The sequence below is a fragment of the Nelumbo lutea genome, chromosome 2 (genome assembly GCF_056320005.1).
Source record: "Nelumbo lutea isolate HS-2025 chromosome 2, American lotus-T2T, whole genome shotgun sequence".
Taxonomy (NCBI): domain Eukaryota; kingdom Viridiplantae; phylum Streptophyta; class Magnoliopsida; order Proteales; family Nelumbonaceae; genus Nelumbo; species Nelumbo lutea.
Window position 1 is genome coordinate 37,337,491 of NC_142685.1, and position 17,361 is coordinate 37,354,851.

At 36.4% G+C, this 17,361-nt stretch overlaps 1 protein-coding gene across 2 annotated transcripts; it reads left to right on the forward strand.

Moving 5' to 3' along the window:
• The first annotated feature begins 1,794 nt into the window (after positions 1 to 1,794).
• On the forward strand, positions 1,795 to 14,616 carry LOC148869915 (ribosomal protein L29 family protein). Of its 2 annotated transcripts, none has more exons than XM_088970664.1 (4): positions 1,795 to 2,077; positions 2,808 to 2,989; positions 8,716 to 8,873; positions 14,228 to 14,616. In XM_088970664.1, exons 2-4 carry the CDS (start codon positions 2,824 to 2,826, stop codon positions 14,333 to 14,335), a joined length of 432 nt encoding a protein of 143 aa, XP_088826790.1. In that variant the 5' UTR covers positions 1,795 to 2,077; positions 2,808 to 2,823; the 3' UTR covers positions 14,336 to 14,616. The 2 variants fall into 2 exon arrangements, with proteins under 2 accessions (XP_088826790.1, XP_088826791.1); XM_088970665.1 differs by having other exon boundaries at positions 1,843 to 2,077; positions 2,797 to 2,989.
• Positions 14,617 to 17,361: the final 2,745 nt, after the last annotated feature.

Genomic DNA, 17,361 nt, shown 5'->3' on the forward strand with positions numbered 1-17,361 from the left:
CAATCGAATAAAAAAAATAGGGTATTTTAGTCAAACATAAGTTCCACCCCCTTATTCACACTTTTAATAGTTGTATAGATGTATAGATTATTAACCAATCATTGTATTGCTTGGGGTAAAATTTTTAGTTGTCTTTTCTCAAAACTCAACATTCAAGTTTGAGAACAACTATGTATTTGGATGTCAAAAAAGATAGAAAATCACAACTTTTCATAGCATTTTTGTCAATAGTGTTTTGGTGAAAGGTGAATGCAATGGAATGACACCTAAGACCTCCTTGTTAGAAGTATGTCTGGCAAAATAATCAAAATATCTCTTTTACCATTTCTAATTCTTTAAACTTTCAAAATATTAGAATCTAGGCATCGCCATGGCATCAATAGGTGTGTATTCTCAAGCACAAAAGCTTAACTTTAAAAGTATTCAATGTTCAATATTGGAATTTGAATTGAATCGAAATTTGAAGAATTAAATATGGGTCTATTTATCTCATTGGATCCAATCCATTTGAAGCCCATACCCAACATTAGAAGTCCCCACCATCATTATATGGCATGAGTATAATGTTTCATAAGAGTAAGAGGGTACGCTTTCATGTTGGAATCTTTTAATGAATTACTAGCGGGGACCTATGCGATGTACGTGATTTGTTAAATTAAAGATAAACAATAGAAACACATAAGAGTATACAATTTTTTTTTTATATAATAATTAATAATCATTTATATTTTATATACTACTTTTAATAATTTTTTTACAATACAAAAATAACAATAATTAATTTTAGATAGGGTTGTTTATCAAGCATAAGGATGACAATTTTCCCCATTCCCTGATCCCTGTGGGGATATGCCCCATATGGGGATGATTTTCCCTCTATGGGGACAGATATGGGGAAATTTTCATTCCCATTGGCGGGGATGGGGAGTGCACTCCTTGCCCCAAGGGGACCTTGATCCCCTCAGATCCAATCTGCTCAGATCTGATAGGACTCGATCTGAATTCGAATCCTATCGAATCTTCGGATCTGATTTGATCCGAATTGTTTTCTTTAAAAGTTAATAAATTATTAAAAGAAAAATATACCAATTTAAATAAAAAAAAAACAAAAAATAAAAGTATTTTTTAATTATTTTCATCATATATATACACGCTTTTATAAAAAATAAATAATATAACAAATTTATAAAAATATAATATAAATAATATATAAATAAAAATCACATATATATATGTATGTATTATATATATTTATATTTATAAATATATAACACATTGGATCGGATCTTCTCGGACCAAATAGGGGGTTGATCCGATTTCTGATTAGATCATATGATCTGACCAAGGCTGATCAGAATTCGACCAAATAGGATCGGATCATGATCCATTTACACCCCTAGCGAGTGACACGGGTTTTTTCTAAATTTAGGATCATAATACCCATATCCTTTATGAGAACTGTTGTAACCAATAAATATGCACTAGCTGGAACAAAATTCCATCTTTTGCTTGTTGTATGTGAATTGTGAAGAAGCTTCCAAGGACTTTAGGTGATGTAGGACAGGAAGGAAAAAGTCCTATAGACTACTACAAAGTTGTTGAAATTGAGGAAGTGGTTAGATGAAAGATGAATGGTATTTTTGTCACATAAACGTCTGTTAACAATTTTGGACTAACTTGCATGTTTTTGAAAGTTTAGGTAATACAGTGACACAATTTAAAATTCGGGTATCAACTTCACACTACCCTTAAATATACGTTCTAATCTGACATTTTCCCAAAAAATGCTACCTCGGGCTTCGGGGCGGGCAATGAAACCCTACCTCCATCGCTCGTTTGCCCATGCTTTGCTTGTCGTTTGGTGAGCGTATATTGCACGCGCTAGTCGATTCCTCTTGTCTCTTTTGTTCGTTCTCCACTCCTCTCCAGACCTCCGTCCAGGCACCAACGCCCAAACATCTAACCCATTTACTATTCCAAATGGCCCAGACCTGAGTCTTCCCCTTTATTTTTTATTTTGCCTTCGCTCCGACCACTCTACTCATCTGCTCAACAAGCGATTAGCGATTCCGAGGAGGTAAGGAATAAGGATCGCCATCTTCCTCTCTTCCTCTCATTCTCTGTACAGCTCTTTTTAGACTGATTGTCTCTCACGTATACAACTCATTTGTGCTAACTCCGCAGAGAACCATGTGCTTCTTTTTTCCCAATACTCAAAATTTTGTCCTTTGTATAGTTTCCCTCTGTTTGGGCATTTAATCAAATGCATATTTCAGTAACTTATCATGGTTTGTCTTCTATCAGATTACGAAATAGTTGCAGAGAAAGTATTGATGAAAAAATGCTGTGTCCCGACTATTCAAAAAAATATTGTTTTCTTTACTTGTTTGATGATTATTGGATTTGGCATGTAATAAAATTAGCAAACCATGATTCAATGTTGTGAAAATGGTGCTTCAAATTGCGGAATCGATAGAGGGTAGGCCTATATGGATATTTTAACTGTTTAAAAACCTTTAATTCTTGTGTTGGTAATTTACTCATAAATGTGCTTACGTCAGGGTTCTGACCTGAATTTAATCTATTACAGTGCAAGGCTTATAGAAGGATGGTTTTTTGTTTGAGATGCTAAATAGCACATTTATTCAATTTGAAGTTCCTTTTCTGCCTCTTTTTTCTTTTAGTCGGGATAATTTTTCATTAAGTTTTATGCACTTTGAATATTCCTTCACTGTTTGTTCTGTGCTTTATTTAAAGAAGATAATTCAAATTTGAAAACTTGCATGGGTCTGAAAGAGTTGCTGCAGGAATCTGGTCATCACCATGTTTATGACAAGGGTTTTTGGGAGGACACTGTTTGCTGCTGCCAAGTCTGAAGCTTCTGCTGCTACTGCTGCCGCTGCTGCTTCTGCTAGGATGGTACATAACCCTTTGCAGGAATTCTTTGAGGCAGATAGAAGTCAGGGTGATGATCAACCTGTTGTTTATGGTAAATATCCTTTTTCTATCTCTGTTTATTGCATTTCCAGTCATGTTAGTTTTGATTTTCTCGTATCATTTGTGAATGTTAAGTGCAAATTTAGTATACTCAATACTATTGTGGTCCTCATGTTTACATTATGCCATTCTTTTGGTCCAGACTTAGATATATGTGGACTTAATTATCAATGAAGTCCTTAAGGAATTTTGCTCCTTGCTACCAATATCAGTATTGTTGGAAAATCCGATTTCTTGGTGATAGAAAGGCAAGTAGATGGAATAGCCTTCTCTATGAAGCCTTGAAGAAGTAAAAGAAGAACCTTGATCCATATACTTGCTTTACGAGCCTCCACGACACACAAAGAGCTACTTTTCCATTCACACTTCAAGAGTGCAAAAGCACAGATGGTGCTGTTTGAGAGAGACCTTTTTTCTAACTGAGAGAAGAGGAGAGAGAATATATCCATTTTTCAAAATGAGAGTGTGTGGGAGAGAGAGCAAAAGTCGTCACATCAAAAAACATTTAATGAGAGATAACCTCTCACTTATCTTATCAAGGGTCCATTTATCTAAGGATTCTAGCTCATTTTCCCCACTAATTAATAATGTGATACATGTCTCCTATAGAATGAGAATTTTAAACCTCCCAACAACTTGTGTGGCTGTTACATGGCTTGATCATCTAAGTCCAAGTCATCAGCTAGCCCTTGGCAAAAGGATGCCCAACATTATTGATATCAACAATTTCAAAAATAGAAATAGTATTAAGCAAACAAGGAAAGGAGGTGGATGAAGTCTATTTTTTTTGAAGGATAAAAAGAAAATTCATTAAACGTGAAAAAGCAGTACATTTCAAAATGCTGGTTGTTTAGTTGACAAACCAACACCTTAACAGAAATACACTGTGAAAGAAACAAAATTATAAGGAAGGTGGATGAAGTCTATTTCATCTCAAACTCCAAGGCAAACAACCACCGAAGCCTACAGCCCTTCCCTTTCACCTTCTTAGTGTGCCAGTCTTGGATCAAACAGCCATCATGAGAAAAAGAAACAACGTTACCATTTTCAGTAAGTTGGCCAACAAATATCAAATTGGAAGTTAAATTGGGAACAAACAAGGTCTTAGAAAGATGAGAAAGAGAGTTTTGGAAAGTAGATAAAGGAAAGATCATTACAACCAACTATATCTAATTTGTTACCAACTTACCTTTAACTGCAACAGTGTGTTTGTTAAGAGATGAAGGTTTGGAAAACTAACCAGAGAATATTCCCTTGTCATGTGATTAGTGGAATTGAAATTTATACTCGACAAATGACTAGGAGAAGAAGAACAACACAAAGGCTCATCATATAAGCCAATAGCAAAAAATGCAAAAGAAATAACAGAGGATAGAAAAGGCACTTGGAGTCTCTCCCTTAGTAGTAGCAAATAATGACATGACCGAAGTAGACTGATTTAAAGATGTCTTCAGAACTCTCTATGGATGTTTGATAAGCTTGATGGTGATCCTTCTTTTGATTAGACTCTTTAGAGGGATGTGTGGGTAACTCTGTTATGATATGTCCATGTTGCTTGTAGTAGGTACAGGCATTCTTCTTACAATGGGATGCAAATGGCCAAGTTCCTTTGCTTCATAAAATTGACACGAGAAAAAGTCCTTAGTTTTAGATTTATTGGCTAAGAAGGCCGCATCCATACCAGAATATTTCTTATTATCAAGTGAAAATGGAGTAATTTGTCTAGTTTCTTTCCTTAGAATATTTCCAAGTGTCACATCAAGGGTTGGTAACTTGGTATAGTGCCTCTATGAAGAATATTGAATCTTATTGTGTAAAGAATATTGTACTCCTCTCTTTCTTCATTCTTAATAATTTTATTTTATTTTTTAGTTTTTTTGAAGTCAGCAGAAAATAATTTTATTAAAATGATAAATGGAGTTGATACATTCGATTAACAGGATTGTCCACCCAACTCTAGAACAGAATTACATAGTAGCCCAAAAGAGCTGCTGCCTCAAAACCCCTTGTTTGGCAAGGGCATCAGCCATCCCATTTTCTGTCCTTCTCACCCACTTGAAGTCAACATTAAGGTCCTTTGCAATACTTTAAACTTCCCTAAATGCATGTCTGAGAGTCCAGGATATGTGCTTATCGCAACTTGCCTAGGAGATAAGTAACTTTGAGTTCCCTTCCACCCCACCTGTCTATAGCCCAATTGTTTTGCTAATCTTAGACCCTGCAGCAATGCCATCAATTCAGCTTTTAAAGAATTTTCCCCCGATAGGCCCTGAATATAATGCTAATATCCTGCTTTGGGAGTCCCTGAATACACCTCCTATTCCTTCTATGCTTGTGTTTCCAAAAGAGCATCCATCAAAGTTTAGTTTTACCCTGTTGCCTTCTGGTGGTTTCCAAACCATCCTTATCCTGTCTTTTACGCTACAAGATTGTGCCACCTCAGTCCAGGCTCTTATTATTTCATTTATAGAGAAGTTCTGAAAGCTTTCCAAGATTTTCACCCAATGTGCATTCTTTATCTTTGTGCTGTCTATTATCTCCCCCAGTGATCTACTCTTCCCCTTAAAGGTTCTTCCATTGCGCTTTCCCAAACAACATAGACTATTTCTACCTTTGCTACTATCTAAATCCTCCCTCTTCTCTTCGGTTGCCTAAAGAAGTTAGAATTTAAGATACCAATACATCTTGAGGATCCCACTTGTAAACCAAAGAGAAAACAAAACTATTCCCAGATACAGAGCACAAAAGAGTAGGGGATTAATAGGTGGGATAGACTTTCACCGCTATCCCTGCATAAGAAGCACGTATGAGGAGAAAGGCAAGAGTTAGGCCTTCTTTTCTGCAGCAAATCACAAGTATTGATCTTTTCAAGGAAATTTTCCCAGTAGAAAGCTTGATTCTTAGGAGGAATAGGCTTACTCCAAATCTCTTTCACTGGGAAGTTAATGTCTGAGGAATAGGCAAGGTAAGGTTTCTAAAAAAGGAGGAGCAGGTGAAAAGACCATCAGGAGAGGCTAGCCAAATCCTAGTATCCTCAAAGTTTTGATCCAAGACCACTGTCTCCAAAAGACCAAGCAATTGGATAAGAGAGGCATATTGACTTTCTCTTAGACCATCTGAAGCCTAGGTCCCAATTTACCCCTTGGGGGTAGGTGTTCCTAATCTTCAGGTAGTTTCACCTTTAAGGTTTGAGAGGCCATAAAGCTTGGGGAACTGTATTTGGAGTGGAGATTCCTCTAGCCAAAGGTCTTCCCAAAAGCAAACCTTATCACCCCTTCCCACATCAAATCAGATGAAATTGAGAAAAGATGGTATACTTCATGAATAGCTTTCCAAGGGGAGGTGAAGTTGAAAGTGATGAAACCTTTGCATCCCAACCATTTCTTTCCAGCCCATGAATGCTCTTAATTACCTTGTGCCAAAGTCTATCTCTTTCAAAGGGAAATAAATCTCCACAACCATTTGCCTAGTAATGCAGTATTCCTAAGAACAATGTTCCCTATCCCTAGTCCCGCTTTCTCCTTAGGTTTGGTAACTTGTTCCCATTTAACTAGGTGATCCTTCTTTTCCTCTCTTGATTTCCACGGCAAATCCCTCATATATTTCTTTAATTGCCTTGCAATCCTTTGTTTTTTGAAGATAAAGGAAAAAAAAATGATAAATGTTAAGGAAAAAAATTATTGAAATAAAAATGAAGACACAAAGTGATAAGCAACCACCTGAGAGAAAGACTAGCCCAAAGAGAAATCCTAGAGGAGGCATAAACAAACCCAAACAAACTGAACCAAAACCAAACTAAATTTAAACCCAACTAGAGAAAACCCCTAAACAGGTGACAATAGAAGACAAGACAAAAAAACGACAACAGAAACCCAGCTTATCCTAGCCAGCCCATTGCCCATAAAATACCCAAGCAAGACACCCAACCCCATAGCGAAAACACCTTAACTCTTCTTCTCAGTTTTTTGAGTATGATCTTCTTATTGTCTTTTGACTATTCTTTTGGGTTTTTTGATGAGCTTATTAGGCCCAACACCAAATAAACCACCTTTTAACCTCGTGAAAACTTTAGAAACTGGGATCTGCTGTTGAGTTCTGAATCTTCTAACTGCATTTAGAGTTCCCATGGATTCTTCAGACTTCTCTACAGACTTTTGACCCCTATCTGAAACCCCCCCCCCCTAGACCTCTCCTTCTGGCTCCTTGGTGATCTCCCCGCATCTTTCATTTTTTTTTTTTTGATCAATAACCACAGAATTCATTAATTAATGGAGAAAAGTTACAGGGAAGAGGAGCTAAAAATTCTTAACTCCCCAGAATAGAGATACATCTGATTTAACCACTTAGAACCCTACAATTGAGCCCAAAACCCAGAATTTCTAAAAACTCCTTGCCTAGCCAATCCATCAGCAAAGGAATTAGCACTTCTTTTAACCCAAGTACATAGGACTTCCATATCCTTAATCAACCACTTGAGTTTTCTTTTCTCATTGCTGTAGCTCCACATCTTGGAAGTGTCTTCTTTCAGCCAATCCACAACCACCGCAGAATCTCCTTCTATAACCAGTTTCTTAACTTTAACTTCTTTGGCCCTTTGCACCCCTTCCACTCCCCGCATCTTTCATCAATCGCTTCTATCTCTTGCATTGTTTAATTTCGTTGCAATCCTAGTTGAGCTACGAAAGGTAGACAGGAAGTAAACAGGAAGATTCACAAATGTCGCTTTCATCAAAGTTATTTTGCCTCCCAAAGATTCCTTTTCCATAAGGCTAACTTTTTTTGCAAATCTCTCCACCACTTGCTTCCAGAAAACATCTGATCTTGGGTTCCTTCTAGTGGCATTCCTAGGTAGACTGCAGGCTAGTTCCTTACCTCACAACCCAAATTCAGCACTTCACTAAGAACTTTCCCTTCTTCCATGTTAATTCCTACTACTCCACTTTTCCTCAATTTTACACATTTGAAACCCTCAATCAAATCCTTTAAGATCCTGATTACGGTCATCCCTCTCACAAAACAAGATTGGATCATCAACAAATTGGAGATGGGAGACGATAACTTATTCCTTCCAATTTTCCATCCTCTAATCAACCCTTACAAGTCTGCCTTTACAATCAATCTACTTAAACCCCCCCCCCCCCCCCCCCCCCCCCCTTTGTTAGAGAAAAGGTAAAGTGAAGAGGAAAGGGGATAAAAGGTCTCCTTGCCTAAGCCAAGTCCTCTCTTGGCTAGGAAGAAATCCCTTGCAACTCCATTGATTAGAATTGAGTAGTGTAGTAAGCTAATATAGCCTTTAATCCACAATCTCCATCTGGCTCTAAGACCAACTTTCTCTATTATTTCTTTAAAAGAAAAGTCCAATCCACTAAGTCATAAGCCTTTTCTAGGTCCAATTTACACACGAATAAAAAACATATATCCTAGGGGGGTGCCTTGTCACCTAGCTGCCTAGGCAATGGATTTTTTTGAGTAAAAAACATATATCCTAGGGTAGTTCCCTAGGTTCCCATAACTATATTTCCTTAATAATTATCCATAATTTTCATAAGAAAAGCATAAACTTCATGTTGAAGTATAGGAAACCAACATTTTCATGAGAAGAAAAATAAGAAAGAAAAGAAAATTAAAAAATATATGGGCCGAACCCCTATTTCTCTTGTTGCCCTTGCTAATTAGAAAATTTTCTATGGACCTTATTTGTGATACTTCTCTCTTAAGGTCGAAGTTGGAAGGCTTCTGAACTACGTCTTAAGTCTTGGGATGATCTCCACAAACTATGGTATGTTCTATTGAAGGAGAAAAACATGCTTATGACTCAGCGCCAGATGCTTCATGCTCAAAACCTACGGTTTCCTAATCCAGAGCGTCTTCCCAAGGTATATTGCTCTTCCTTTGGTTGTCATTTGGATAGAGTAAGTGACCATGTTAATCAAAGGTTTCTTTTTTCCTACTCGATAAAAAGGTTATATTTTTAATCTGATGAAAAAACATTTTTCATATCACTTTTTAAATTCGATGTTGGCCCTAAATAATGATGCAGATGCACAGATAAGTGGGTTCTCTGGAAGTTTTTTTCCCCTGAAAAACGAATGCAGAATTAGCATTCAGTACATTTATAAAAGATAGCATTTAATACCAAGTGGTTGCTATAGCCTATAGACATCTTTTAGACTCCTCATTGTGAAGCCACTGGAACAACTTCAGGTTGCAAGCCACATTTGTTCCTGGCCTTTACAGTTGGTTGTGAGTTGTCACAAGAACCTCTATGTCCCAATTCTTGATCCCTTCTCTTCTTCTCTGCCTCTGTTTGACCATCTAGCCCTTGTTGCCATCCCATCACTTACTGTTTTGCCTAAACCCTCTCTTCTAGCTTTTATTGGCCCCTTGCCTTCTCTATCCATCATGGATTCACTGCTGCAAGCCTGCAACAGTGCAGCCAAATATTGCTAGTGCTTTCCAAATAAATTGAAAACTTTCCTTTTCAAGGAGGTTTCTGGCCCTTGCAATTTGATTCTAAAAATCAAGGAGGCTGGTGGAGGAAATTTGTACCTAAAAGAGAGTGTATGATATGGTTTTCAGGGTTTTTCAACACAGCTATTGAAGTGAACCATCGGGATAAGCTTACGAAAGTAAAGGAAACTTTGGGAAAGTGAGCCAGGGGGTCAAGTTCGGGGTCTGGTTGTGATCAATTTTGGTTGCTTGGGTGTGGCATGGGGTGTTTCGAGTTTTGCTTGGGATTGGTTTGGTATGAAGTGTTTCAAGTTTGTTAGGTGTGAATTGTGTCTCCGTTGTTTTTTCTGCTTCTGGGTGATTTCTTATCACCGGTTGTATTCTTCTCTCTCTCCTTAGTTAATAATTTTTTTTATCTTTAAAAAATAATATATTTTATGCTGTGGAGATACAAAAAAGTAAGGTTCATCACATTTTTGGAAAAAGCAGAAAACAGAATAGCTGTATACCTGAAAGGAGGAGAGTATGTAGCTGGTGCCTTTTTACTGAAAATCTGCTATATTTGATGGTATATATGGGATGAAAGTGCATGCTGAGATGCCAGAATTGGCTATCTTGACCCAACCAGTGGAGGAAACCCAGGCAGCTCCTTTGTCATCATTATGGGTGGAAGGAGGCTACAATTACAGTTGGAAAGAGATGATGAACATAAAAATTAATGAACGGGAAAGTATTATATAAATAATTAAAGTTGCATTAAATATGTACTGCACACGCTATCACTGTAAATCATTACTACACACACAACCTGATCCAATGAGAGAAGAACCCTCGGTTTTTCACTTGACAAGCAGAAAACATATGATTGAACACTTGGAAGATATCCCTTGCAGTAGGAAACAACTTCTGGTCACTTTGGCGTAATGTTCTCCAACTATAACAGCCTTTCCACAAGGCCCACAAACACAATTCAAATTAAACACAGCAAAAAACTTTCCTTGTATGGTTGATCGAGTCCACTTACATGCTTGATCCCTTCAGACCAATCCAGAAACAGCAAAACTTGGCCTTACAACCAAGGAAGAGAAGAAAGAAGAAGGCTGAGAGGTGCGATCAGATCAGATCTCCCTTCTGTATTCATTTCCTCAAGCTCTAGAACAGTTTAGTGAAGAAAAGAGAAAAAAGAGAGGAAAACCAGGTCTATATTCTGCTCTGATACCAAGAAGTCTATCAAATTAAACCTAGGAAAGAGGAAAGAAGTCAAGAGAGAGAGGAGAAAAGAACAGAAACTTGAAGGAGAAAAACTGTCTTGGGTTAAGTGGTAGCACTCACTGTACCCTTTATATAATTAAAATAATATAATTAGGGATTCTCATGGTTCGGTTAACTGAACCATGGGCCTATTTTTTAAACCGAACTGGTATTACCGGTACTTGAAGAAGAAAAACTGTCTCGGGGTAAGTGGTAGCACTCACTGTACCCTTTATATTTAAAATAATATAATTAGGGGTTCTCATGGTTCGGTTAACCAAACCATGGACCTATTTTTGAAATCAAACCGGTATTATCGGTTTCTAGAAAACCTGTAAACGAAACTGAACCAAAGCCATCCGGTTGATTGGTTCGGTTCGTTGTTTTTTATATTTACAATATATATTATAAAAAATATAAATATATAATAAAAACTAGAAATATATAAATATTATATTTTAAATAATGAGTAATATTATATATTATAGATATATTTATACATAATGTATATTTATTAATTTATAATATATAGAAAATATAAAATATATATAAAAAATATAATATTCATAAAATATATGGAAACATATGTATACCGATTGATTCGGTTAACCGCCAGTTTCCTATATTGGATAACCAAAACCTAACCGGTACCTTTGGTTTTTTAAAATACCGAACCGAAACCAAACCGACTAGTTCGGTTAACCAGATTTTCGGTTTGGTTTTGGTTGGTTTTTCAGTTCAGTTCGGTTTTTTGGTTTTTCTGGCTCACCCCTAAATATAATTACAGAGAGGCCCCTGAAATGCATGGAATTACAAGATGTCCCCTGTGCCAATAATACCCTAGAAAAACACCCCTCACAACAAGTTTAAATGGCTCACTAGAAGTATGAATTTATACATGGGTGAAGAGATCAGCTAATGGGATGGTGGATACTCTAGCTAAACAAGGGGTGAATAGAAATATTTTGTATTGGGCTCGAATGTAATAATTGAACTATTACTATAAGGAGTAGTAGCATCGTGTGCCTCTCTATGGGATGCCTGTAAAATTTTCTAGATATTGATTAATAAAATTGACTTATCGAAAAAAAGAACTTCCCCGATGCAGCAGTCCAAGCCAGAAAAGTCACCTTGTATGACACACCTGAGCATCATATATTTGAACTAGGAAAGTTTCCTGCTACTGTTGGGTTCAAATTGCTGAAGAAGGACCTCATAGAGAAAGCAACAGATGACCAGAACTGGTCCATGCCTACACAGCCACACTTCTGTCCTTTTCAGGTGAATGAGATATTACACTCTGTATGCTTTGAATGGCTCAGCCAAGGTTTGAACTTCCCAAGTCCCAACAAGTCATTTCATCTGAACTATGGACTCCACACCACCTCCTCATTGTGCATCTTGAAGCATTCTGCCTCCCATGCTTTCTTATCCTGTACAATTGCATACAAAGAGGGAAAAACCTCTATTAGTTGATGGTACCCCACTAAGGGTCTTTCTGGATCTGACCCTTGACCCATTACCAAACTGGTGTCCAATGCCTTTTTAGGAATTGTTGGCATATGATTTCTGAATGCTTCTTCACACTATGCAACCATATGAAATATTAACCTCTTCTGGATACCATCCCAAGTTTCTTGAACTGTACTTAGCTAAGATAGCATGCCTCCTTAAACTTCCTGTTTCCTTGTTGAGATGTTTAAACTATTTGCCAAGAAGTGTTATATTTACCCTTTGTAGTTGCCTCACCCCCAAGCTACTTGAGGTTTTTGGGTTCACATACTCTATTCCAACTCATCAGATTAAATTTGAACCCGTCTTTCTATCCCTTCCAAAAGAAACCCCTGATTTTCTCTTCCGATTGTTTGATCACTTTGGTCAGTAAAGGAAAGAGGAGACAAGATATATGTGGTGAAGGGGTGATAGCACACTTCTTGCTGCAATGAGTTTCATCTGTTTTGATAAATACCTTAGTCTTCCATGCAGCCAATTCTGCTAAAAAGCAGAAGGCCACATTACATTAATTACAACATCCAACCATAATAAAGGTGGCTAGGGAATATGTTTGAGCAACCTTATCTCAAATTGCTTTTGTTATGGGGAGAAATATTAGTTCTAAGCAATGGCTACACAGAGCTAATAAACCATGACATTACTTTTAAGTTCTCTTCCTCTGTGTGTGTGTGTGTGTGTGTGTTGGCATACTCCTCACCCTAAGTTTTCACTCGGCTCCGATCGTGTTTTCACAATGGAAATTTTGATGTTTAAGTCGTCATTAGATGGTTCAGATCCTAAAGTTGCAGCTTCAAGTATTTCTCACTTTGTGATTGGAAGAGCATATGTTCAATGTAACGAGTCCATTGGCCATATCATTGTAATATATAGTGCTGGTAAAAAGACAGTAATACTCCTACAGTGTATATTACGGTGCTACTCAACAGAGTGCAATGTTGAGATCACCAGAGAGGCTGGGATTCATGTTATCTCAAACTTAAGTTTTCTTTGCTAAATTAGACAAACAATATGGGTTGCATTCTTGAATTCAAGTGGCATTAGAATTTCCTAGCAAAGAAGAAAATAATGAAAGAAAAGAAAATTGTCCTATCCATCAAGTACAAATGCCTCTATCTGTTACAGGAATGAAATATATGAGAATATCTCCTAAAGATAATAAAATGCTCTTAGATTTTCAGTATACAAAAGAAAGAAAAGAAAATGTGGAAATTGATTACTTTTCCTCTTTTCACTGTCCTAACTTAAGTGAATTCTGCTGCAGCTATTAAGTTTCTAATCAGAAAATGAGATATTTTAAGGATTGGGTTGGTTGTCATGTTTGACAGTTTAATCTTTGGATTCTTTGTCTGGATTAAGTTCTGGATGTTGGGATATTTTGAAAGAACTGGCTATTTAAAAAAACAAAGTTAAAACAAATACCAATAAAAAAAGGTTCAAACACCAGCAAATCTCTTCTGCAATTATTTCATGCATATTTCCTGTTTCTGTATTTGTGATGTGAGAGTATTTGTAGCTGCAGAACTGTAGGAGTCATGAAATTATTGGGTTAGAAAACAAGTAATTGGTTGCTTTTTCGTATTAGCTTATTCTCAGTAAAAACATTTCTCAAATATTTCATGCATCTTTCCATAACCCAACAGTCAAGAACTGCTTGAGGACCCTCAGTTGATGAAGAACTCAGTCACTGGATTTCCATGTATTTGTTGCCCTGTTGGAGTGCTTAGAGGTTATAATCTTCATGTGTTAGTGATAATGCTATTTTACAGTGAACATTCTTTGTTGTCTTTATTTGAAGTGCCGTGTATTCTTGACCTAAATGATCAAGAAACCATGTGAACACACAGAAGATTAACTGAAATTCCTTATTAAATGTTTTGTGTCACTCAGTTTGGCTTTCTTGGAGTTTCTTAGTGATTATCCATAGAGCTGCTCCTTGGTGCCATGTAAACCACCATCATTACAGGAATTCATTTTTGGTAATAGTTAATTATTTCGATTCTTATCAAATTGACAGGTAAGGAAATCAATGTGTCGCATCAAGCATGTGCTCACTGAGAGAGCAATTGAAGAGCCTGATCCTAGGAGATCTGCTGAAATGAAGAGGATGGTAAATGCTTTGTGATGTTTTCCTTACTGCATTTCCTCCAGGTAGGTAAATCGTTTCCTTGAGGTGCAGGCCAAATGATTTTTGATGTACACAATTTTATTTACACCCAGTGATTGGTAGTTCAATTGGTTTAAGGATAAATGAAGCCAGGTTCTACTTTTATGGAAAAAAAAATGGTTATGGATGCTCGTTGTTAGTGGTTATGTGAGCTGGGACAATTACCATAGGCTGCTTCAATTAAACGTTGTTTTCCTTCTTGCTGCTTATTTGCTTAATAGTTTACAAAGTCCCATTAATTGCCTCTTGAGTTTTGAATTTGTGACTTAAAACACCTTTAGGCTGCATTTGGCATTCCTTATTTTAAGGACTTATCTCCTTTCTGCAGTTAAAATGCCCCTATCAACACTGAATTTTTAATAGCAAAATGGATATAAGTCCCTAAAATAAAGAATGCCAAATGCAGCCTTAGTCTAATTCCCACTGTATAAAGACATCATAAATAACCATCGACATCATGAATTGTCTTATGGATAGGAGTGTCAATTGGGCCGGATTTGGTCCAACCCAATCTGCTCCAATGAGTCCATTACAGATGAATTAGGTCTAACCCAATCTGATGAATACTCTGGACCATTTTTGGACTAGTTCAATTCAGTGTCTGATTGGTTTCAATTTAGTTCCAACCCAAACCTGGTCCAGTGACACCTGTATTGGGTCAACCGATCCAATATAAATCATAATCCATTATGGATGGACCAGCTCCCATTAAGTCTGGACTGGTCCAATTCAATGTCTATTGGTCTAACCAATCCGTAGAAATTGATTTTGATTTGGACGTTGTCTAACCCAAAACTGGTCCATTAACACCCCTACTTATGGATATCCCATCTGACAAATAATCATTTTCGTCAGCATTCATGTACAGGCTTCTTGTCCCAACAACAGAAGTGATGATCGCAGAACATTACAGACTCATTCAGGACTTCAATGTTTAAACGGGTCTCAACAACCTCGTAGTTGTAGATAGACTCAAAATTTACATCGATATTGAATGCACATCCTGGTATAAATTAAAAAATATATTTTTCTGAATTCAGAACCTAGTTGATGGTAATCACCATAATTGTTAGTGGAGTTTCAATGGAGAAAATTGGAAGAGCTGAACGCCCTCTAATGGCACGAATTATTTTTTTCTGATCTGTACCCAAGAGAGGCCCGAATTGGAAATTGGATTAAGAAGGCTTTGTTTTTTTTTTTAATCCAATGAGGTAAAAATTCCATTTTAAATGCTTAGATTACAAATCTAGGAAATACTATCAGGAAGAAAACTGAAAAAATATAAACACTTAGACCAGACTAAACTTTGCAAGTGGCACGAAAATTTCTGAGATGCCAAAAAAGGAGGGTAATTTGCCTCTAATAGAGACTAATCTCAAGTAGGGGTGCTCACGGTTTGGTTAACCGAACCAGTCCTACCAGTTGACCAGTTGCGGTTGTTGACCAATTTGGTTTTTTTTTTGTTTTTTATATTTATAACATATATTATAAATAAATAAATAAATATATAATATATAGATAATATGTGAGATATATTAAAAATATTTTATATATATATCGATGGACTCAGTTAACTACATTTTTTTGTTCAAATTTTCTTGATTTGGTTCGACTTTTCAGTTTCTTATAAGCACCCCTAGTGTCAACAAGCATGAATCCTTCAACCACAAACTTAGATCAAAACTTCAAGTCATCAATGCGTGGAGTTGAAGGAAACCTAGGCTGTGTTTGGCATTGAGGTTAGGTAGCTTATTAGACTTTTTATAAAGTCCAATTTAAAATTTTCTCTTTAAAAAGTCTAGTATTAACACTTGGTAAACATCATTTATCAATCCTTTTTATTTATAAAAAGGAGAATCATGCATATGGCAACATTTGTAAGAAAATTCCTTACTTTCACTTAAATATCAATATTGCCCACATGATTCTATATTTTTCTTCACATAACTATGCACAATGTTATAAAGCAATGATTGCCACCAATACACCAATCCTTTTTATTTTCGGGGTCAACCGGTCAAGCTACCCCCCCCCCCCTCCCCTACCCCGGTCTTGTGCAGCATCTCCTGTTTTATTATAAAAAAATAAATAAATAAATAAATAACATTTCCATTTGTCAATGCTTATCATAATTGTTTATCCTACAAAAAATTAATTTGACAAAAAAATACCCCTCTATTAACAAATTGACAAAAAAATCAACATACAAGCTACAACAACCAACATGGAGCCAATTGGGCCCGCTAAATATTGAATTGGACAAAATGCCCCTATATTTAACAAAAGTAGCCATTATAAATATTTTACCCTAAATGGCCATCAAAGTATGTGACATCGAAGATCAATGCTTTCATAATAATTGTGGACCCTACAAAAATTAACTTGACCATAATACCCTTCAATCAACAAATTGACCGTAATACCCCTACAATGATAAATTGACTAAAATGCCCAATTTTATTGGAGCTGCCTTGATGGTCAAAAGCTATGGGAGGCCACTGGAAGTTTTCATTTATAAAAATACCAGTTAACCTCTGAAGAACTCCAGAATACATTTTAAAATCTATCCAAAACTGAAAGATGAACAATTCCTTTCGAAGAATTGCAACACTCAAACTAGTTTAAATAATATCAATCAATCGGATCAATAATCCCCTTACATGGAGAAAAAAATGAAAATGAGTCCAAATTAGGCTTGGGAACACTCAAGGAAAAGGAAAAGATAAATAAAAGTCAGAAAAAAAAAATTGAAAATACATATATACTGTAATAGGGTACGGTGGAGTTAAGATTTGTAAGGGTGGACTGAAGAATAAAAATCCCTTGAAATTAACGGAAGAAAATTTTGCCTCTCCTTTACTTTTACTTTTTATTTTAAATTAATTAAAAAACAAATAACCCCACTTCTTTTGTCCTCGTAAATAGAAAAACGAAGAATTGAAGTTGGTATTGGTGACCGACAATTGACTTCCGACAACCGACGG

Excerpts from the sequence above, each read along its gene's own strand:
- LOC148869915 (XM_088970664.1), top strand. The coding sequence starts at position 2,824 with ATGTTTATGACAAGGGTTTTTGGGAGGACACTGTTTGCTGCTGCCAAG. Across the intron at positions 2,990-8,715 it reads TGATCAACCTGTTGTTTATG|GTCGAAGTTGGAAGGCTTCT; the intron begins GTAAATATCCTT and ends TTCTCTCTTAAG. Across the intron at positions 8,874-14,227 it reads ATCCAGAGCGTCTTCCCAAG|GTAAGGAAATCAATGTGTCG; the intron begins GTATATTGCTCT and ends TCAAATTGACAG.